General features: G+C 46.9%; 1 protein-coding gene across 1 annotated transcript in view; it reads right to left on the reverse strand.

Annotated features, from left to right (window-relative positions):
• The window catches only part of EFR3B (EFR3 homolog B), a 107,269-nt gene that overhangs the window by 20,406 nt on the left and 62,859 nt on the right, over positions 1-24,004 (reverse strand). The window contains exons 5-11 of the mRNA XM_056853010.1: positions 19,273-19,394; positions 16,466-16,615; positions 13,739-13,873; positions 12,520-12,598; positions 10,609-10,744; positions 8,114-8,275; positions 2,120-2,231 (exon numbers count right to left, since the gene is read on the reverse strand). Of these exons, the coding sequence (XP_056708988.1) occupies positions 2,120-2,231; positions 8,114-8,275; positions 10,609-10,744; positions 12,520-12,598; positions 13,739-13,873; positions 16,466-16,615; positions 19,273-19,394 (896 nt within the window). The remainder of the gene's footprint in view (positions 1-2,119; positions 2,232-8,113; positions 8,276-10,608; positions 10,745-12,519; positions 12,599-13,738; positions 13,874-16,465; positions 16,616-19,272; positions 19,395-24,004) is intronic.

Consider the following 24,004-nt stretch of genomic DNA (forward strand, 5'->3'; position numbering starts at 1 on the left):
TGGTACTCTTAAGGGCCAATTCTTCCATGAGGCTTTGCAACAGCCAGAATTCCTCTTGTCATTCACGCTAGTAGTTCAAAATGCAGGAATGGAAGGATTAATATTAACGTTATCTATTTGGGGGCATTTATGTCTCACCATTCCCCCAAGGAGGGTCAGGATGGCATTCTTGGAATTCTCCCATTTTACCATCATCACAACTTGGACAAGCTAAGAATGTGACTGGCTCCAAGGTCGCTGAGCGAGATAAATGGCTGAGTGGGTATTTACCATCCAGGTCTCCCCAGTCCAAGGCCAACGATCTGCCTGAAAGGGCTAGCTCCCAGTTTGGGGGAACCTTGGCAAGGCCCCCCTTATATCCCTCCCTCTTGGCCATGATCCATTTGCTCACACAGGGAGGAAATGGGTAGGCAATCAAGCCAGAGAGGATGGCAGGAAGCAGCAGCCATGTGGGTGGGGGCAATTTTCAGTGATGAGCCCCTCTAGCTCACTGAGGCCACGGCAGACATCCAAGGATGCTGACCCATAGTGCTGGCCCTACTTCCTATCGCCCACCCCCTACTGGCACATACACCACTTCTATGCCCCCTTGACTCGTGAACCATCCCTATGGACTACACCAGCTTGTTCTTCTGTGTTCAGCAAGCTTCTTCCTACTCCTCCAGTTCCTTACCTGTGCCATCTCAGCCCTATCCCACCTGAGCCACTGGATGCTTTCCAGTCCCACATGACACTCAAGCATCAGCCACTAACTTCTCGCCTTCCTCTCCTGCATCCTCAGCCTTCAGTTGACTGTACATCTTCTGAGCAGGGACAACAACATGTCTTCTGCGGAGTACTTACAAAACTGCTGATAGTGCAATCCTATGCAGAGTTACTCCAGCTGAGAACTTTTGCAATTTTGATGTATGGAGCTCCGTGAGGTACCTTTGCAAACTGAGCTTCTAATATGCCAAAACATGATCTCAGGGCACAGGATATCGACCCTGCTAAATGGCACTCTTAAGGACCAAATTCTGCACAGGATTGCACTACACATCAACATTCAGTAGCAGTCAGTTTAGAAGCCTCTGGAAGGAATGGGTCTTAAATTCAGTGATACAATATCAGCCGTCCCAGAAGGATTATATGCATATTGCTGGGCCCAAGACAGTGCAATGCCTTAAGCATAGGGGAAAACAACCATCACCACCCTGCACTCCCATTTCTTTTCCTGACTTTGTTCCTCCTGTTTCTCTGGGTAGTGAGAGCCATCACAGACTGGCAGCAGGGCTAGTGTTTGGGCCACCTGTACAATGCTGGAGCTATATTCCGATACTGACCCATGACGCTTGGAGGCTACATATAACAGGAGCTGTTTTGCAGCACACCAGGTCAGTTGTGTAGCTACTTATTTATGTAACCCCAAGGCTTTGGGTGGGAAATTCAGTGGCGGAGTGCCTGCTTTGCATGCAGAAGGTCCCAGGCTCAGTCCCTAGCATTTCTAGGCATTATAATCATCTGTCATATGAAATCCTTTAATGCAGGTACTGGGAAAAATCTTGCTTCATCTGGAACCCTACAGACCAACCCACTGCCAGTCAGCAGATAAAGGGAAGGTGTTTCTAAGCCGGTTTGATTCTCCTTAAAAGGTAGAGAATATCGGCATATAAAAACCAACTCTTCTTCTTCTTCTATGACACAATTGCCCCAATTTAGTGATTCCTCATAAGTGCAGGAGCACCAGGCAGACGGGCTTCCTTGTTCATTTCAGCTCTATGCAAGCAAAGGGATGTGTGTGCAGTGATATCCCCTTGTTTAAAATTAATGGGGAAGCCTACATACACAGAGAGCTCCACCCACTTCTGAGACCACAATGGGATCCCAGAGAGGAGAACTGGGCAAGGAACACCGATCCAGAAGTACCTTCTCACAGCACCAGGGGATTCTTGGCGCGTGGGTTTCCGCACCCTGCTTTTGCACTGTGACATACCAGAATGTGAGAATTCAACAGCAACATTTCCTCCTTTCAATAGGAAATCAGAAAGGGGCGGGGGGAAGAAAATAGAAGGATAAACGGGTAAAAGAAAGGGGCTGGAGGGGAGAGACGGAAAGACGAAGAAAACGTATTTGTCCTCACCCAGCTCTGCCAGTGTCTAGTGGGTGATGCAGAGAAGGAAGTGGAACTTTGCTCATGATAAAGAGCATGACCTCCGACCTCTGATAGGTGGGCAGGGTGCTGGCAAAGGAACCTGAGGAAAGACAGAGCAGGAAGAGAGCATGCAAGACAGTCTAGCAGGAACACAGAGACGGCGTGAAAGAGGGGAGGGGAAACTCTTTCCAAGCAGGACGCACAGGCCAGCATCAGCAGACAGCATCTCTACCCCATTTAGGAATGTGATTTCCCTTATACAGATCATCGTTACAGTTAATAATCTCATCCAACCACGTTAAGCAGCCCCTTAGGACTATGAAGGAGCACTGTAAATATTGACACAACTTACTACTGAAGGGGCGACACCCTTATTGGAGGGCAACTGCCTTCCTTCCATGGCACCATCGTCCTTCCATGGAACCGTAATGTCATTTGGCCAATTAAAATGCAGCAAATGAGAGGAGATGCGAGTCCTTTCGTCAATCCAAGGCTGAGACAGATAGTCTGTGCATCAGGTAGGCTAAGTTTCTGCCCTCTGGCAGGAATGGTAGAAGCTTTAGTATCATACTAGCCTCCTAGGAATTTTTGCAAGGAAAAACCTTCTGTGCGGCTCTGCGGGATCATAGCTAGGATTTTCGCAGCACCACCAAGCGCAGAGCTTCTTCAACGCCATTTGTTCACACATTCAGCTCCCAGGCAGTAAGAGTAAAGAAATCTGGACGCTTGACTGTGTGAACCAGCTTTAAATGCTGGGGCAGAGAATATGTAAGCTGAATCCATTAAAAAAAAAAAACAGTGTTGGAACCAATATGAAAGTTCTGCTCTATGATGATCTCTCCACGCATACAAAACATCGCTCAAAACATGTGGAAGGCAGCCCTGCAGAAGTCTGAGATGGCTGGAAACGAGCAAATGTTTCTGAACTCCATGTGAGAGCTTAGAAAAAGCACATCCCCATGGGGTCCAGGAGCTGCAATTGTCCAAGAGGACCTCCCATTTCTCTGCTGCTTCCGCTAAAAAGGTGTCCACCAGTATCCCTCCCAGTGCATGTGAATACACACACACAGTCTGGTAGGCACCTACAGACTTTACGGGAAAGGCTCTCCCCCACCACTCCCCACCCAAGATTGTTAGCTCAAACCTCAGTAGAATTTCCCACCACCACCGCCTTAACACAACCAGGAAAGAGATTTCCTTCTGCTTCATGCAGCAGTTTCATTCAATGATTCCTGAGATTACCCTGACCTCTGCTGGCTGCTCGGTGCATACAATCATAGTTAGAAAGAATGGGCTTGCCCCCGTTTCTGTCCAATTCTTTTGGGCCTTGATGCAGATGGGGGAAGCTTTTACTCAGCCCTGGAACACGGAAGAGTGTTGAATGCCACCAAGCATGCACTGAGTGTCTTTCCCTCATCACTGTTCACTGCAGAATGCTTCCACATATATGAGAGCATAACCTCCACTTTCCTCATCAGCAGGCTCGAGCCCTGTTGGCAGGGCTTAGCCCCCAAACCCACTTTTAGTGCTAGCACAGGACTGTCTCTCAGCATGTTTAGAGGGCATTCCTCTCGCCTGTGTAGAATGACTGCATGCCCTTCCACGGGACTGACAACAGGGGGGAAAATGTTATGGGAATGTCGTTCAGAAGGAAGTGAGAGCATACTCAGAAAGGCAGAGGTAGATGCTACACCCAGTTCTGTGCCCAGTGCATAGCACAGGACTGGACTCAGGGGTCTACTTGGCAGTAACAAAGGAGATCTTTGGACCCTTGGCTTGGGCACCTGGAGCCAGTCTCGCACTTAGCACCACAGGAACAACAGCCATCAGCACTCCTACTACAGCGTCCAGGGGGATGGAGACAAGGTTGCTTTATATGACACAGCTCCATTGTACAAGAAAATTGAGATAGTGGAAGCTAATCCTAAAACCAGCAATTGGGGCTCTAAGCTTATATCTCCAGCATAGCTTTGTACCAACTGGCCCTGTAGACCTTATTCCTCCCAACACTGAACTCCACAATTGCATGCCTGTCAGTAGGATGCTGATAGGCAGACTGCAACCACCTACGCACAGGTCAGATATTTGAACAAAGGGAACTGCACGTATTTTCAGAGGGGGAAACGTTTGTAGAAAAGAAGTTGCCTCCCCCCATCTGTGCAACCACCTGGTGAAGACGGAGTACGCTCATTGCACTCCAGGGAGGCAGGGAACAGTGAAAGCAATTTAACAATTAAATAAATGAAGGGGGGACTGAGAGTCTATACAGTTCCAAAGAGATAGTTCACGATGGGTAGCTGTGTTAGTCTGTCACTAGCAATAGAAAAGAACAAGAGTCCAGTGGCACCTTAAAGACTAACAAAATTTCTGGCAGGGTATGAGCTTTTGTGAGCCACAGCTCACTTCTTCAGATGCCAAAGAGAGAGTGTGTGGCCCCCTTCCAACTCTGTCTTTGTGACTTTCAAAATAATTTCTTCCCCTGGCTTCCCACTCAAAACTCCCACCTTGCAGTGTAGGAAAAGAATTAGCACATCCCTCCACTGCAGGCAGGGACTGAGGTTGCCTTCACAATCTGCAGGGCAGGCCCATAAAACCACAAACCAAGATGTTCACCCTGTAAGGCAGCCAAGATGTTTACCCTGTAATCCTATGCACATTTATTCCAGTCTAAGTTCAATGACATTAACAAGCTTAGACTGGACCAACTCTGCATAGGATTGCGCTGTTGGATCTTTTCCTGCTGCTGCAGGAAGTCTATATTTTCCACAAAAAGTGCCATATTCAACAGTCATATTATCAATTAAGAAACACACACCAGGTCGACCTTTCCCAGGAGATGAAGACTGCTCAAAATCTTACCCCTGCAACCTGTTAGGGATTTGAGCAGACCCTGCTCTATGTTTTCCCCCCTTCCTTAAAAGCAAGAAAGTCAGGCTGAATTGCTGTAAAGTGCTGTGCCCATTTTCATCCTAAGAGCTAGAACAAGACGATCACTCCATTGCTTTTAGAGGCGGACAGCTCTTCCCTGTCTGCTTTGCAAAAGGTAGTATTGTATCAGTGGGACACCAATCTCTTCCTTCTAACTTGAGAGACCAGAAATAGAATCTGGGACCTCTTTACATGCAAGCCATGCGATCCCTTACGGGGCAGTGGTCCCTTTCCAGAAGCTTCTGCCTGCAGCGCAAGCGCGACTGGAAGCACATTGGCTTTAAGCCCTGCAGAAACAAAGTATGTATCCAGATCGCAACACCGCATATCCCAGAAAAATGTGGCACTATTTGGTCAAGTCCCTTCAGGGTTTTAGCAGGCTAGCCAAATAATTTGGAATGCATTCTGGTGCGTCAGGCTCTTTCTTGTGTGACAGGCTCTTTTTTTAAAAAAACTGATTGATTTTAATGCTGCTGTGAATGTTAATTAACTGTTTTAAATGAGTTTCTTATTCTAGTTATAATGTGATGAGGCCACTGGGGGGGGGGGGCGCATGCGGCATGGGCCAAAAGCCAGAATAATTTTTTCCCCAAAAACGTTTTTGCTAATTCTGGAAAGCCCTATGAAGCAGGATGATACACAGAAACAAACCAGAAGATCAGGAAGACTTGATTCTAGTCCAATTTATATGGTAGGAATTAGGGAACAGTCAACAAGAATCTCGAGCTTGCCTTTACTGTAAAGTGAAAATCAATATTGAACTGCTTTGTTAAACAGCCAGGTTAGGAACTTGGATAGATTTCCTTTTTTGAGGATGGCTTACAGGAAAAAAAATAACCAGTCTGTTCATTTTTCCCCCTACCACGTTGCTACATTGACAGAATCTTATCTGTCAATAGGGCCTTGACACATAAGTAGCTTCATGGATCAATTTTGTTTAGGCACAAAACTGCTCCTGCAGACAAACCCAGCAGCATCTATCTCAAGAGCCAGTGTGGGGTAGGAATTAAAAGAGTAGTATTGGGAAGACCCAGGTTCGAATCTAGGGAAGCTTGCTGGGTGACTTGGGTCAGTCACACTCTCAAGTCCAGCCTACCTCACAGGTTTCTTGTGAGGATAAAATGGAGAATGATGTAAGCTGCTTTAGGTCCCCTTTGGGGAGAAAGGTGGGGTATACATGAATTAAATTTAATTTTTTTTCCAAAAAACCAGATCAATCCATCATGGATGCAGAACTGTCCCCATTGATTCTCGTAGGCACCTCTGCTTTAGAGTATGAAATCTCCTCTATGATAGATGTGGGGTGTTATCCCTTGGGATTGGGGAGGGCCTTTGGATTGGGGAGGTGAGACAGGAGGGCCTCTGTACACAGTCAGATCTTGCTGCTCTATCCCAGCAGCATCCCACTAAAACAGCTGGATCAACTCGGCCTGTCTTGAGGATGCCAATAAGACCAACCAACAAAACTGGATGAATGACACAAATACCCTAACACTTTACTTCCAGAAGTTCTACTACTCACTGGTTAGGGTTGCCAGCAGGTTGGGAAATACATGGAGATTTTTGGGGTGGAGCCTAAGGAGGATGGGGTTTGGGGAGGGGATGGACTTCAGCAGGGTACAATGCCATAGAGTCCACCTTCCAAGGCAGCCGTTTTCTCCAGGGGAACTGATCTGTCACCTGGAGATCAGTTGCAATCCCAGGAGATCTCCATCCACTACCTGGAGGTTGGCAAGCCTATCACCGGTTGCTTTGTATTAGAGAACCTTCACTCTGTGATGGTGTCACTATGCTTTCAGTGCATTCATTGCTCTGTTGGGTTACCCCAGATTTCCACCAGATTTCATTTCCCACAATGAAAAATTGGGGCCTCGATCTAAAAAACAAGCTGAAACTACTGCTTTGTTCGTTCCGACAGGATTTGCTTTTCCACCCGTACCTCCCCCACCCCGTGCCACCCACCAAGAATGCACTCCCACGCTCACCCGCCTCCAATTACAGGGCACTTTCTCATCACCACTCACTGCAAGTTAATTTTCTTTTTCATCACTAACAGTATTTTCATCATCTCCTTCTTGGCCCGCTTACTGGTGGAACTGAGGTTTTACCTCTCATTCATAATGATGAAAATTAAATGGTGGGTGTTCGAATATAAACTCATAGCATATGTTTATGCCCTGCCCTCTGTTCCTGTAACAGCGGTCTCTTTGCAGCAACGATTAGGCAAACACCGAGAAAAATCTAAGACAGCAGCACTACTCAATATGGCGACTCTTGAGCTTCCTGGCATTCAGATTTCTATTCTTGCAAGAGGAGGGACATTAGGCTGGGAAGAGATTTCCAACTCCTGAGCTTGGTGGAAGCAGAATGGATATGAGCTGGTTATATTTTAGAGAGATTACTGTTAAGCTTTTTACTCTGAAGCTTATTTTTATGCATGACCGACCCTAGACAAATAATCATATTCATAACATTGCCCGGCTTAAGAGACCATCTTTAAAAAAAAAAGAAAGGTAAAGCTATATGTATCTTTCAACAAAAGGATCATCACTATAGTTGTGGAGATTTTCATGCATCTGTTATAGCTCTGCATGAGAATGGATTCTGGTATCTAACCAAATGTTAGCATCTAGAGAAACGCAGTTTTCTTAAAAAAGCAAACAAAAAATAGAACCAAGTTTCAAGCCCTTATGACTTGGGGTGGTTTCTGTGGCCTTTTTAGGCCTTGGCTCAAACAAATGTGTGTGCGAACATGTGTAGGGGGCATTCTTTTACTCTTATACACACAGGTATGTACATGTACACATAACCTCCAACTCCTTCTAGTGTTCAAAAAGATGGGGCTTCGATGCTCCTGTCCCCATCCTCCTGGGTCTGAAGCCACAAAATGCTGTGGGGAAGAAGGCATCAGACAGAAGCATACGCACACAAATTCGGACAGAGAGGGCAAAGTACCCACAGCTCTGGGCAGGGTTCTTTCCTTGGCCTTGACCCCTAGCTGCGGGGGGGGGGGGTCAGCAACAATCCCAGGATTACCCCACTCTTCCAGTATACCTGTGGTCTTGATAACAGCTTCTTGGAACATGCGCTCTTCGTGCTCCTTGATGATCTTGGTTCCACCACTGATGGCGCAATCGTAGCTGCCGGTCAGGGCATAATCGATGCTCAGGCGCAGTTGCCTCAGGAGGGTGTTGAACACTTCCAGCACCGTCGGTCCTGGGAGAGGCACAGAATACTGGAAGGTGTGTCGGTGTTACATACAAGTTTCTTTTTTTTCTAAAAACACCATCGAACTCTTCTCTCCCTCCCTTGCAAGAGTAAACATGGTTGCCCTTACCTGTAACTGTTGTTCATCGAGTGGTCTTCTGTGCAGGCACGCAAGAGGGACTGCACAGAAGCCACAATGATGAACTTGAAGTTACAGGAAGATAGCTGTGGTGGGGAGGGGGGGGGGAAGGGTTAACCTTGTCTCTGATTCAAAATCATCCTTCCCCAAAGCTGGTTTTTTTTTTTTTTTGTCAACCTGTTACATTTTTATCCTGCCGTTTTCCCTGAGAACTCAGGGCCACATAGTTCTCCCAACCTGTTTTAACTTCTGAAAATCCCTTTCAGAAGTTAAACAGGGATTTAACTTCCCTTTTAAATCCCTTTTTTATGTTTATGCCCTACCCTCTTTTCCTGTAACAGCAGTCTCCTGGCAGCAACCACTTCCAAGTTGTGGTTTTCCATCACTGATACCAGCCACAGATTGCCAGTCCTTGCAGTGTAGAAACCCAGTTCCCTTGGTGGACAAGTTTCTATATGTACTCCATGTGGGATTCTATGTAGAAAATGAAGGGATCTCCTGCTGATTTATTTGTTTAGCTGAAAAGCAGTATTGGAGGAGGCAATCAAAAGAGCATTATTTAGTATGTGTATTCCATATTATTAGCCCAATTGATGGAGATTTTGATAATGCCGAATGCCTGTTTTGTGTTAAGAGTATTTTTTACTATTATTAATTTTTTGCGGAAATTACATACTGTACATATATATTTCCCCCTCCCCTGTTTTTCTTCTGCATCACCCCTCATCTCATATAATAAAATACTTTTGGTATTCCCCCCCCCCAAAAAAGAGCAGCAGAGGGGAGGAGGGGAGGCTTCTTACCTCTTTGTCCCTTTGCTTTTCCCCCATTCAAAAGGATTCCCTCCCTCTGAGCTGCTTTCCCATCTAAAAATGGAAACACCTCCAAAAGGAATACCCAGAAATTCTCCCCCTGCCCCAGGTAGGTGAAAAGTGGTGCAGTATAGTAGCTTGCGTACCAGATTGACTGGAGAGACTTTCGAAGTGTTTGATTTGCTGACAGATATGTGTAGTTCTAATAGTCCTAATAGATACCAGCTAAGACTATCCAGTGTTTATCAAGGTCATTTGTATGTAAATTTTATTCTTTCTGTAATTAAAGTTTCCTTCATATACCTACTGGTTGTGGACTGTAATAATAATACAAAACTGAACTGAACTGACTGGAGAGACTCGGATTCAAATCCCCCACTCCGCCATGAAGTTCAGTGAATTAACTTGAGACAGTCGCTTCCTAACTTGCCTCACAGGGATTTTCAGAAGTTAAAACAGAGGTTGGGAGAACTAAGTCTGTCGCCCTGGGTTCGCTGGGAGAACAGCAGGATAAAAAAGTAACAGGTTGACAACAAAACAGCTTTGGGGAAGGATGACTCTGAATCAGAGACAAGGTTCAGCCTTCCCTTCACCGCTCGTGATTCATGTGCTGAAACCGGCAGCCGCCTGTAACTGCTTTTCAACTGGGAGGGGCACAATAGGAGCTAGATTCATGCATTGCCCGCATCACTGAATCTGGCCTTCAGGACAAAGAATAGCGTTGACGTTCCATCCACTGCGGCAGCTGCTGCGAGGGGCAACCTTCTCCACTTAGACTGGCAGGGCTCCACCCCCCACCCCCAAACAAAGGGCCCTGTCTGGGGGTGAGCCCGGCAAAGGAATGAGCTTCCAGCCCAGTGTGGAGCTGAAAACTTGCCCCCCCCCCGGCAGCGCTCTCAGAGCACTCCCAATGCACCAAACCCCTTGTGTGCGAGGGGCCATGGTACTGGGAGGCTGTGGCTACTGCTGCCCCACTCGACCACAATGCTGCGGGGCTCAGGTGTGGGAGGTGGCATCACTGGGTGGCTCCAAGTCATTAGCGAGGGGAACAGAGAAGCAGGTTTGGGAACCAGGCCCCTGCTTACCTGTCAGTGCATGGCTGCCCCTTTAGGTCCTGCCTACAGGGAGCCGGCCAGCTCCCCATGCCTTATTGGTTCTGCCTGCCCTGTCGGCCACGGGCCAGCTGTCACAACAAAACACCTGGTTGAAATGCTATGACATGGTTGCTGGGGACGGTGACGTGGTTGCAGCCTCAAAAGCCCAGCTACGAACTCTTTTTCCTGCCGGCTGCTCACTAACCAAACCCTTCAGGGAGAACACTAGCAGTGCCACAGTTATACCGACAGCCACTTTAATGTCCCCCTGTCTGGGGCCAAGACCGTTCTCCTTACCGACTGATCCAGAGGCTGCGATGACAGCTGCCTCCGACAGGACCTCCACTATCCCGGCACGCACGGTGGCAGCACTTCTGCTGTTGGCATCCAAGTGGGCCAAAAGCTGCTGGATCACCAAGTGGGAGTGCTGGGGCTGAAAGCGAAAAGCAGAGAGAAGAGGGCAACACCCATGAGGGCAGATAAAATTCAGAGGGCCAGAAGAGAGAGGAGCTGCACCTAAACCAGGGGGCTGTGGGGGGGGGGGGTTGAGGAAGAATGAGAATGGGGAGGGGCTGTGGCTCAGTGGTAGAGCATCTACTTGGCATGCAGAAGGTCCCAGGTTTAGTCCCTGGCATCTCCAGTTAAAGGGACTAAGCAAGTAGGTGATGTGAAAGACCTCTCTGCCTGAGACCCTGGAGAGTGGCTGCCAGGCTGAGTAGACAATACTGACTTTGATGGACCAAAGGTCCATATAAGGCTGCTTCATGTGTTCATGTGTGTTCAATGAGGAGGTCTGCCTGCTTGATTGTGCCAGCATCAAGCAGGAGCATCCCTGCTTGTTTCCTACAGCAGTAGGTTTTACAGACACACTTCCCTTGATGACTCACCCTACCCCAGACGAAGACCAAAGTGAATCTGGGGGAGCTAAAGACCCCAAGATTATAATTGGACAACCCAAGACAGATCAATAATCCCATTTTCACATTTTTCAAGCCGCAGTTGTAAGGACTGGAATTTGAGTTGCTTTACTCCCCCAATATTTGTAAAATGAGAAGAGTTTTCAGGGTGCCCAATTTTGTGCACAATGATGGGAGGGGCTGTGGCTCAGTGGTAGAGCATCAGCTTGGCATGCAGAAGGTCCCAGGTTCGATCCCTGGCCTCTCCAGTTAAAGGGACTAGGCAGGTAGGTGATGCGAAGGACCCCTGCCTGAGAACCTGGAGAGCCGCTGCCGGTCTGAGTAGACAACACTGACTTTGATGGTCGAGGGTCTGATTCAGTATAAGGCAGCTTCATGCGTTCAATGGAACTGCTGGCTTGACAAACTGGGCTAAAAGTAGAGCGGAGAAGTCTGCTCTATTTCTCCAGCATTATTATTGACGTGAGTGTGCAGGAGAACTGGGGGTCTTGCCAACATTGCAACTTTGACTTATAGTTTATTTCTCTAGTAGCATCCATATCGGGAGGGAAATTCGAAAAAGTCTTAGGGGAAGGCAAGGGCCCATTCTCACCTGCTTGACCCCCATCCTGACCCTCCAATTATCCATGTGGAATACTTGAAGTGGCAGTTTGACTAGGACCCGGGAGACCCAAGTTCAATTCCCCACTCAGTCATTTATCTCAGTCACTTTCACTAAGCCTAACCTACCTCTCAGGGTTGTTGTGCGGACAGCATTTTAAAAAGCAATAGATAAAACTAGGCATCAGTGAGTGATCTGTTTCTTCCTTGCAGCCCATTAAGCCTCAAATTTCCCTCCAGAACTATCACACGCTGCTGCCTCTCCTCCTTAAAAATCCCTCTTTTCCATGAAGCCTATGGTACAACCCTTCTGTCCCCATCTCCTACTATAAATAAGAATCAAAGGCATGCTCCTCTCACTCTAGTCATCCTTTGGTGTCTCCCCTCCCTCCTGCGGCAATGTTTAGCATGCAAGCTCCTTTTTTTTGCTGTTGCCATGCATATTGATGGTTTATTATAAGAGTTGTTATTTGCAATACACAATTTCATAGCTGCATTTGGCTCTGTGAACAGCAACAGCCAAATTCTAAAGCAATTTCCCCAGGATCAGAGCATGAGCCCTAGAAGGGAGGCTTCCTGCCCCTCTGTTGAAGCTCGTTACCTTGCTGGCTGGGTGGGCGATGCTGGTCCTGCAATACACACCTCGTTCCCTTATGGCACAGGACTGAAAAAAGATACTAGCCTCACTCACCTGGATCGAGTACATGATGATCTTGAAGCAGCGGACAGTAAAGGTTTTTGGCTCCCATAGCGAGTGGTTATCCAGGTGGCTTGGGGAAAAGATAAGGGCAAAAGGGGTCACAAAGTCCAGACATCCCATCAATACACACAAGCCAGGTAGCTCTCTCAGAAATGCTACCTGTTCCACATGCAGGAACCAGCTAGGTAGGCACAGTTGGCGAGTCTCAATTAGTGGATAAGATGGTGGTGTAGGCAGGAAGGCATTAGATTTGTTAGGAACTGGGCAACATTTTGGGACAAGCTGGGCCTGTACAAAAGGGATGGGCTCCACTTGAACCAGGATGGAATCAGATTGCTGGTGCATAACCTTAAAAAGATGGCAGAGCAGCTTTTAAACTGAACCTGGGGGAAAAGTTGTCAGGAGCTGAGAAGCATCCAGTTCAGGCAGACTAATTGCAAATGGACAAAGGGGAAAATGCCCACATGGGGATGGCGTAGATATGAAAGGGTATGATAAAGTAAAGCAGGATAGCCACTCAAGGAGGCCCAAGATGTGGTGATGGCCGCTAACTTGGAAGGCTTGAAGAGGGGAGTTCATGGAGGATAGGGCTATCCATAACTACTAGTCAAAATGAATGCATATCTATTCTCTCCAGGATCAGAGGAGCATGCCTATTATATTAGGTGCTTTGAAACACAGGCAGGAGAATGCTGCTGCAGTAGTTTGTGGGCTTCCTGGTTGGCCACTGTGTGAATAGACTGCTGGAACTGATTGACCTTGGTCTGATCCAGCATAGTTTTCTTATGTTGTTATGTCTACACCTGGAAGACCCATTTAGCTACCTGGACTCTGTGAATGAGTCCAATCCTTCTTTTAAACAAAAAACCCCACTTCTTGTGCTAAGCAGTATGCTCCAACAGTGGCCTTCAACTCAGAAGAAAGAGGAAATTCAAATCCAGCTTTTTATTTAGTCTCCCCCAAATGTCCTCCTTACTACAGTTCCAGTCCCACATGGTTTTTTGTCCATGAATGTCCTGAGATTTCCAACATAGCCTTTTTTGGTGGTAAAAGTGGAACCTCTCCTTCCTTTTCACCAGCAGAAAATCTGGTTGGATCCAACCCAATGCTTCCCCCCGCCCCGCCATCCTCCATTGCACCAAACACATCACCAAAGGAGCTACCGAGGCGGGCTCAGACGACAGCAGAAGGGTCACTTCAAGGGACTTACATCATGACGGGCTTGATTGCATTTTTGATGTTGCCGTAAGCTGCCCGGCCCAGCAGCTCTCGCAGACATCGCTCAGACAGTTCTGCTGGACTCTCTTTCTCCTTCTCGGTGGTTTGCAAGGGAGAAGGGGAGCGGCTGAACAAGAAAGGAGAAGACGTGGATGAATAGCTTACCTGGGGCCAAGTGAAACATTTTTTTAAAAAAAACATTAAAAAATTTTTATTGGAACCCCAACAACGGTGTCAAGTCTGCAGATAAGCAGGGAGGGCATCTTGGCCATTTTCTGGGCATGGAGTAGGGGTCACTGAGGGTGGGGGGGGGAGAGATAGTTATGAATTTCCTGCATTGTGTAGGTGGTTAGACTAGATGACCCTGGTGGTCCCTTCCAACTCTATGACTCTGTGATTCTATGATTAATCTATACAAAGTTTCAAAATATCTAAAAATATGTCAATTCATAATTGTCGTTTATATGCCCTATGTTCAAATGTTGATATGGTTGTAAGGTCCTCAATCCAATGGATTATGGGAGCTGGGCAATTATCACTCCAGTGTATTAATAATAAGTCTTTTAGCAACATTAAGAGTATGGAGCCCTGATCTGGATAGCCCAAGCTAGCCTGATCTCATCAGATCTCAGAAGCTAAACGGAGTTGTCCCTGGCAAGTATTTGGATGGGAGACCTCCAAGGAGTACCAGGGTCGTGACGTGGAGGCAGGCAATGGCAAACCACCTCCAAACCTCTCTTGTATTGAAAACCCCATCAGGTGTCACCATAAGTCAGATGTGACTTAATGACAAAAAAGGGGCATGGAGGGTCCATTCCTGTTAACTATCAGTGATCCTTCAGGATAGTTGAAAAGAACATAAGCATCTTCAAAGATCAATGAATATTCTAATACAAAACTGATATGAGTATTTACTTCATCTCCAAAAGACCAAATAACTAAACAGGTTCCAAGCATATATTTAAGAGGCATGCCGGCCTTGTAAGTTACAATGCGAGAAATTAGCCTCTACTTAGTATTTTACTAAAAATACACTGTGGTGTCCAGTGTATCCTAAACATAATTTTTTGCTGAATAAGTCACAGCTTGAGATCCACAGAAACAAGAAATATCAAGTTTAGGATAATATCCCATTGCTTTGGCAAAATAGAGTGATCTAGGTCCTTATGTCATTCATTTCCGAGACTCTGCATGCCTTTATTAATCGACATCAAATATATATAAGCAAATATTGTAGGTTTCATTTTCTGCATTGATTCAATGATGGTTTCTAAAAGTAAAAGAGATTCTGAAACAAGGAGTGCTGTAGGGCCATATTTAGGTAACAACAAACGTTGCAGTTGTCAATAGTGCCATTCAACAGAGGCTGACAAGTCATATTTAGACCTCAGCTGAGAAAATAACAAAAACTCATCATCGTCAACTGGTACAAAGTCCAGGAATGCTAGGTACTTGTTAGAACTTAGTAGGTACATCCCTGGTCAGCTTTTTACATGAGAGCCCCATGCCAGAGTGGGAGCCAGTGTGGTGTAGTGGTTAGAGTTTCAGACTAGGATCTGGTAAACCCAGGTTTGAATCCCCACCTTGCCATGGAAGCTCACTAGGTGATCCTGGGCCAGTCACTTTCTCTGAGCCTGACCCACCTCACAGATTGGTTCTTGCAAGGATAAAGTGGAGACAGCGGACTGATGTTGTAAGCTGCATTGGGATCCCCAGGGGTGGTGGTGGGGAAAGCAATATATATAATATTTAGTTATTTATATATCAATAACTAAATATATGAGCTCAAGAAATAAAAAAATAGGCTTTTTTGTAGGGAAAACTGGATGGAGGGACAGTCCAAAAAGTAGGCAGGAATGTGAATTGTACAAGCAGAGAACTACAGGTTTTCAGGGAGTATCCAAAGCTATCGATGGGTCTGAGTACTTCGAAATGAGAGATAAGTGCAGCTCTTAAATCCAGCTTCTCGCAGCGCCTTTGTCTTCTCCCACCATGTGCCCAGACAGCCATGTGTCCACGCCTTCCATTAAAAAAATATCTTCCCTATTTTTTTATCTGTATTGGCCCATAATGTTAATTTAGCCTGTCGAAATGGGTCAAATTGATATTGTCATGACATTATGTACTCTAGCTGTTGTAATTGCAGAAGGAACATGACAGATAAGGAGGGGCAGAGATCAGTGGCAGAGCAGTTACTTTGCATGGAGGGGGTCCCAAAGTTCAACCCCTGGCATCTCCAGTTCAAAGGATCAGGCAATAGAGGATGTGAAAGACCTCTACATGAGACCCTGGATAGCCACTGCCAGCCAGAATAGAAATATTGACCTTGATAGACTAGTGGTCTGACTCAGCATAACTTCAAAAAACTTCACCAATAGAAGTAGCATACTTTTTTTAAAAAAAACTGGATAGTCACTTCATTCTTCCAACCCAAAAAAGTCATCCTGATTTTCTGCATAAACCACTCATCTGGACATAGCTCCTCACTGGAAGGAGGCAAGGCTAGAGCTGTGAATCATACAGAGACACAGTAGGCAGCCTCCTTGATGGGAGAGTCAGCCTGGATTCTCAAGTGGCTTTAGCTGATTTATTTCTGGTAGCACCTATTTAGAAAGGGGTGGTACGGGAGACCCCCTGCCATCTGTCCGACTGCGGCAATTCCTGGATCAAGGCATCACAAACCCATGAATGAAGCCACAAGGAGGCACGCCTGGCTCACCTTTCCGCTTCCTCTGTCTGCTGCAGATTATACAGCAGCGAAGGCACAATCTTGTCCATGTGTTGAGGGTCCCAGATATTGGCCTGCAGTTCGTCGTTGACTGTCTTTCGGACTACTCCCTGAAGACCTTTTATGCCAGACATTCGTATCCTTGGAAAGGAGAAAGAAGAACAGCTGCATTTCAATACTAAAAGGAGCCTTAACAATGGAACCAAAACATCCAATACGAATACCCAGGGAAGATCAAATTTAGGATGCAAGAGGTTTTTCTCAAGTAAAAGAGAGAAATAAAATCCCTGTCTTAAGCAGGAGGCAGAACGAATGACGTTCTGACAGTTTCCAAAGCTTTGATTTAGAGGAGGAAGAAAGAGGGGAATTGCGGGGGAGGGAATATGAAAAAAAAAAGAAAGAAATAGGCTCCTAACCATGTAAATATTCTTCTCTGCGCAGTGCTATTTAGAATTGCTTTTAATTTGTTTCACTTCCTTTCTGCTGTCTCTTTAATTATGTTGATTGCAAACCCTTTGAGGACAGAAGTATGCAATAATGGAAGGCAGGCTGTCATCCTAAATACGCTTTTTTAAAAAAGAAAAGAAAACAGCCCTCAAAGAAGAATGCATCTCACGAAGCAGATTGTGTGCTTTTGTTGGGGGGGGGGGGAAATACACAACTTCAGCCTTATTTCTGCAATCCAAAATTTCACAAGTCATGCCGATTTGCTTACCTTGTGATATTCCTTTTGCGGCATCCATCCCTGGGAAATGTGGGTCTAGTTGCTATTAATGAGTACCTTCGTAATCTCTAGGCTAGAAGATCACAACAATTCACTCTGAAAACTACCTTTACAAGCTAGGGACCCAGGATGCAGCAGCTACATTATTCACTAGTGCCAGCTGAAAAGAAGATAAAACTGCTGTTCTGAAGCCCCTGTACTGGCTACCACTGAGTTTCCAAGCAACATTTCTAGTTTTTCAGCTTTAAAGCCCTCAACAGTCTGGTTCTCACTGTCTGAAGGAATGCCTTCTCCCACACACTCCCTTTTGTGTCTGAAGAGGACATGTTAATCCCACGGCCATCACTATGTCTTTATGGCAGTGAACGCCATTCGTTAATTACTGATGGAGTGAAGAAACAGTTATTTCTTTTTTCCCACAGATCCCTGAAAATTCAAGAGCACCCTTCCAGTTTTTTTAGAACAGCCCGTTATTTAATTTGATATTAGCAAAAGATATTTTGCTTGTCCTTTTGATGGCTTTGAAATTTTTAAGAACATAACAGGAGTTCTGCTGGATCCAACCAATGGTCCATCTCAGCTGGCATGTTGTTGCCAGCAATGGTCAGCTGGAAGCTTCTGGGAAGGTCACAAGCAGGGCACAAAAATAATTGGTCTTCCCCTAAATTATACAATTTTCCCAAGCACATGGTATTGTGAGGTACGCTGCCTCTGGCCATGGTGGCTCCTTTAAACTCAACAGGTTCCTTTAAACAGGTTCCTTTTGTCCAGACCCCTCTTAAGCTAGCAGCCTCATGGTGTTGTGGATTCTACAAGCTAATAGTGGACTCTCCGAGCTAACCATGCGAAGAAATGATTCCTTTGGTCCACTGGGAACCCACTGCCAAATCAAATTTAATTGGAATGACACTGCTAGCCTGATAGGGAGCGGATGAATAATTTCCACACGTCAGAATCAGAGACAGGAGCAGAATAATATAAAATAAGGAGACAAGTTCAGTACAGCTAATAGTCAATTCCGTGCCTGCTTCCACAGCCCCTGCTGCGATGCAGGCCAACCCACCACCCTCGCCAGACCTTGGCAACTCACTATCCCACAACCTCTGCAAAACTTCCCCCGGCATCCTGCTTTGTCAAGGAGTGAGAAGCAGCAATTAAAGAACATCCTTGGCAGGCTAATTGAAGGCTGAACAGCACTCCGAGAACAGTCGGGCGGGGGAATGAAACGGATCCGAGGCCACAACAGTACAGAATTCATTGCAGAGGGAGGGGGGGTACTTGCTTCCAGTGCAGCAGAGCACAGCTCTGATGGCTGTAAATAATATTCACCTGGTCCTGTTATTCATAATTAGTCCTTCCGGGGGGCAGAGTCATCCCCAGGTAAGGAAAGGGAACTTCTCTGCAATGTTCACACATAAGGTTAGATTTTAAGTTAAACATTCCATTGAAAAGCTGAAGGTCTGAGATCAGGACTGGTATAGCTCTTTTGCCATGACCTGGATGACCCAGGCTAGCCCAATCTCATCACATGTTGGAAACTAAGCAGGGTCGGCCCTGGTTAGTGCTTGGAGACCACCAAGGAAGTCCAAGGATGCTACGCAGAGGCAGGCACTGGCAAACTACCTCTGTTGCCTTGAAAACCCTACAGGGTTGCCATAAATTGTCCGCAACTTGACAGCACTTGACAGTCCCCCAGAACGTGGACATGGTATGACACCCAGACATCTAGAGGCATGTCAGGAATACAAGGGCCAGGTCGCACACCACACTGGAGAGAGCTTTGTGGGGCAGAAGCTGGGAACCAATCCCAGAAGGGAAGCCAGGTGGGCTCAAAAGTCAGGCAAGGGCAGAAGGTATGTGTGTGTGTGGGGGACAAGCCAGCATTGGGGTTTGCTGACCAAGTCAGGGGGAGAGGAGAAGCAAACTCTCCTCCTGAGAGTGGAAGGTTTGCATGACTTAACCCCAAAGAAGTAACTGTGGGGTGAGCAAAAGGGACTAGCTGAGAAGGGGCTTGCCATTGGCAAGTGGATTCAAAGAGACCGGTTCAACCCAACAGCATCAGCCCAGGACTCACTTTGTGCGGATGTCCAAGTCATCATGGCTGGAGTGACACATTTCACTGAAGCGGGACACGAAGAAGTCGTAGCTCCTGTGATAAGAGGGCGTGTCCTCCTCAATGTTTGCAAACTTCACAAACTGGGGGTGGGGAAAAGAAGAAGGAATGAAGAGAATAATTTTAGAAATGATGCCTCAATCTACCTCCTGCAGCTTTCAGGGAACGAAGGAAAGATAAAAGCTGCTGATTTTTTTGTATTTCCACATTTAATCTGTGGAGACAGTTTTGAGGAAGAGTTGGAAAAACCAAATTGAGATGGAGGCATTCCAAAACAGCCTGGCTATGGGCAGAACTGTGTGTACTTTGCATCAATAAAATAAAAATCTTCTGCCCAAAGTAGCTGGAGAAATGCAGAAACTGGAAACCTGTATACATCACAAAGGTTAATTAAACAGGCCAGGGCCATAGCGGGGAACAGAGCCGGGGCACCAAGAACTAATGGGAGCGGTTGGCAGAGCAGAATCAACGCATTTGGGGGGAGCAAGCCAGAAGCAGGTTGACTTAGGGCTGCACCATTTTTTTCAGTATTTTTTGGCTTTGGGTTTAATAGAGCTAGAATTTTTCAATTTTTTGAAGAAAAAAAACCCTGAATTAGAGGCATTATTTGGGGATCCGCTTTTCGGCTCCGTTTAATTGCCACCATTTCCCCCCAATAACCCCCCCCCCTGAAAATATCAAAAAGGTATTTTTTTTCCAGTTCAGCTTTATCCGATGCACACCCCTATTGGCCCATCCAAAGATCTGAGCCTTGCTGAGCAAAGTCTATATACAAGTGCCTTATACTGATCACTGATTTCATCCAGCCCAATATCGTGTTCTTAGACTGGCAGTGGCTCTTTCCAAGATTTCAAGTAGACCAACCTTGGTACTGGAGACCCTTAAGCCAGAGATAGAAAATATGCCACACAGAGAGCCAGGCCATTGGACTACAGCATGATGCAATGGTTAAGAGCAGTGGTTTGGACCGGTGGAGTCTGATCTGGAGAACCGGGTTTGATTCCCCACTCCTCCACATTAGCGGTGGAGGCTAATCTGGTGAACTGGATTTGTTTCCCCACTCCTACACATGAAGACAGCTGGGTGACCTTGGGCTAGTCACACTCTCTCAGCCCCACCTACCTCATAGGGTGTCTGTTGTGGGGAGGGGAAGGGAAAGTGATTCTAAGCCAGTTTGATTCTACCTTAACTGGTAGAGAAAGTCGGCATATAAGAACCAACTCTTCTCCTTCTTCGACATAGCCTGGGATTGTGTACTCTGACTGGCAATAGCTCTTCACGGCTGCCTAAGATTCTTTAATTGGAGGTACCAGGGATTGAACCTGGGACCGTCTGCATGAAAAGCAGGTGCACGACTACTGAGTGAAGGACTTACTTGGGAGGGGGGGGTTGCACACTCTACTCCCGTGCCTTCTAAAAAAAATAAAATCCCTTAGACTGCCTTTATTTTCCTTATCCCCTCTTTCAAAACTCTGGAAGAAAGGAAGTGGGGGAGGAGTTCTCCCACCCTGAAGCCATGTGGCATATTGTTCCTGCCTGTGAATCTGTGCCTGACCACCAGCCTCTGGAAGGCAAGATTTGGGGACCAATTCAAGGGTTTCCCTTCCCTGAAGACTTTAGAACAACCACAGGATACAATTTTTAACCAGTCAGGTTCCTGGTTCCCCTGCCTCGCCTTTCTTTCCCCGCTGCCACACAGCAGCTGAAGGAAATGACATTTAAAACATCTACAGGGGCACAATTTGGCTGCAACTGCAGTATGGGTGGGGTGGGGGGGCTCCTGCTTCTCCCACTGTGTAATTTTCCTGAGCTGAAATGGCCCCAGGGGGACATTTGTCCCATTCTATATCTGCATTTGTGGTATTCCCTACACATTTGGCTCTAAAATGGGACAAACAACCCCCTGCCAAGGCTGCTCTGACGTGGGAAAATGGTGCAGGGAGAAGGCAGGATGCCCACCTCAACTCGTATCACAGTCCCAAGCTGAATTGGCCCCACATATTTTTTTAAAAAGCCATTCCCTTCAGCTGCTGTGTGGCTGGATGGAAAGTGAGTCAACCTGGACCCAACATATTAAAAATTATGTCATGTAGCAAGACCCTTTGGGAAGCACTCACACAGATCCCACTAGGACATGCTCAAATTCCCACCCCCATTCTTCTCCATACTAAGAACATAAGAGATGTCATGCTGGATCGGACCAAGGTGCATCAAGTCCAGCAGTCTGTTCACACAGTGTCCAACCAGGTGCCTCTAGGAAGCCCACTGTATAATCTCCTCCCCAACCACAAGGCCTGGACTCAAACCATTGGGCACCACAGCCTTCAACGTTTAAATCCATGCCACTCAGTTCAGTCCACTGAAGCAGATTTCAGCACTCCTCTGCTGGCAGCTGGGCTCGGTTCAAGCTACATACTGAAGAGCCAGTGTGGTGTAGTGGTTAAGAGCAGAGGTTTGGAGTGGTGGACTCTGATCTGGAGAACCGGGTTTGATTCCCCACTCCTCCACATGAGCGGCGGACACTAATCTGGTGAACTGGATTTGTTTCCTCACTCCTACACATGAAGCCAGCTGGTTGACCTTGGGCTAGTCACAGCTCTCTCAGTTCCACCTACCTCACAGGGTGTCTGTTGGGAGGGGAAAGGAAGGAGATTGTAAACCAGTTTGATTCTGCCTTAAGTGGTAGAGAAAGTCGGCATATAAAAACCAACTATTCTTCTTCTTCTTGAAGCTCTGCTTTCCCTCAGCCAATTTCCCTCTCCTCCCACCCCATTTCAGTCTTCTTCTACCGCATCTCGAGGGTTTTGTTCAGAAGCATCTGCTGTGCAGTCTCAAGCTGTGGTAAGGACTGAGGAACGGGCCCTGTGGTTGTCAGCAAGGCCCTCGGATGGCTCAGAATAGTTCGACGCAGGTTTCATTTTAAAGACGCTTGCCGGCCAGCCCACATGAGGTTTGGTCTGGCGCCAGCTGCATGCAGCTCTAAACATCTTTAAGAAGCAGACAGACTCCAGTGCTTATGTGCCCAAAATAACCACTTTGGCAGAGCCTGCAACTGTTCCCACCTTTGTAAAATGGTTAGAGATATTCCACCAGAGATTCATTAGGCTGGTTTAAGTCAGCGAGTGAAAATCAGCCCCACAACAGGCTCTTTACCCTTCAATCTTCCCCACCCCGTCTATAGCGCCCCCTCCCCAGCTCTTTTGCAGGTTGTTTCCCTTCTCTGCAAAAAGCACACAACCCTACCTGCAGCAAGTCCTTCTGCAAAACCATCCTGTCCCTCCTAGCCAAAACTGATTTTTCCTCTTCTGAAATTGCAGGTGGCAGGCAGGCAGGCAGTAACTTGGAGAGCTTCAAGAGCTTCCTTGCGTAGCTGTCGTTTTGACGCATGAAAACATATGTGCACCGTGTTTTGCACAGAACACACGTGTGTCAATTTTGCTTTGCACGGGCACATAACGGAGCACTCAGGTGCAATGTGGCATTTCCTCAAAACAAGGGACCAGTCTCCTGTGTAGCTAGGGTTACCAACCTCCAGGTGGTAGCTGGAGATCTCCTGCTATTACAACTGATCTCCAGGTGTCAGAGATCAGTTCCCTTGGAGAAAATGGCCACTTTGGAAGGTGGACTCTATGGCCACTGAAGTCCCTCCCCCCCACTAACCCTACCCTCCTCAGGCTCCACCCCCCAAATCTCCAGGTATTTTCCAAGTTGGAGCTGGCAACCCTATGTGTAGCCCAACTATGTAGCCATCACATTGCAGGTATGCATGTACACCTCCCAAATTCTTTGTTTCCCTTTTGGGTTCCAGGGGGACACAACCTCTGAAGCCATCCTTAAGTAAATCATCAGGGACAGGAGACTGTTCAGGCAGCATGACTTCATGCTTTTTGGAACGCATCTCCCATACCTGGGTGGGCCATCCAACTTGTTCAGAAGGGGAACAATTGCTCCCTTCACCTGGAATTGGCTCTGAAGCCACCAGAAGCGTAAATGATGGCTTGGGGCAGGCCTTGCGCCCTCAGGGAAGTCCTTTCCATCACTGGTCCCATTCCCCTTCATTTCTTCAGCTGTTTGTCCATAGAATCATAGAGTCGCAGAGTTGGAAGGGACCACCAGGGCCATCAAGTCCAACCCCCTGCACAATGCAGGAAATTCACAACTACCTCGCCCCTCCACACCCCTAGTGACCAGAAGATGGCCTTGTTAAGTCCCAATTTAAAGTATAAAGCCACCAAGAGCTCCTCTCTTGTGGCTTTGCCAGAGTCTTGTTTAAACAGTGCTAAAAGCTGTGCAAAGCAGCCCCACAAGTTTAGTCTGCACACCAGAGATCCATAGCTAATATTTTGCTGGCTATGGAGCATGGATAGCTACCCTGCGTGGATCACAGAACAGTTTAAACGAGACGCAGAGACTTTGCACTGCTCCCTGTCACATTTATACCTGGCCTAAGTTACAGGTCAGCAGAGCCAAGCGAGACATGGCCTTTCCTCTAAAAGAAGCCAATTGGCATCTCTGTGCCTCTGATATCAGCAGGCTCTAACCAGAGAAACAGAAGCTGTTTCCCCCCCAGGTCCCAAAGGTCTTAAGCTCCAGACTCTTTACTGCTGGCCATTTAACTGCTGCTGTCACTTGCCATTTCTGAAAAACACCAGCCCAGTATATGAAAATCCCTCTGACTGGGAACAAGGGGGGT

Source organism: Euleptes europaea, chromosome 7, assembly GCF_029931775.1.
Source record: "Euleptes europaea isolate rEulEur1 chromosome 7, rEulEur1.hap1, whole genome shotgun sequence".
NCBI lineage: Eukaryota > Metazoa > Chordata > Lepidosauria > Squamata > Sphaerodactylidae > Euleptes > Euleptes europaea.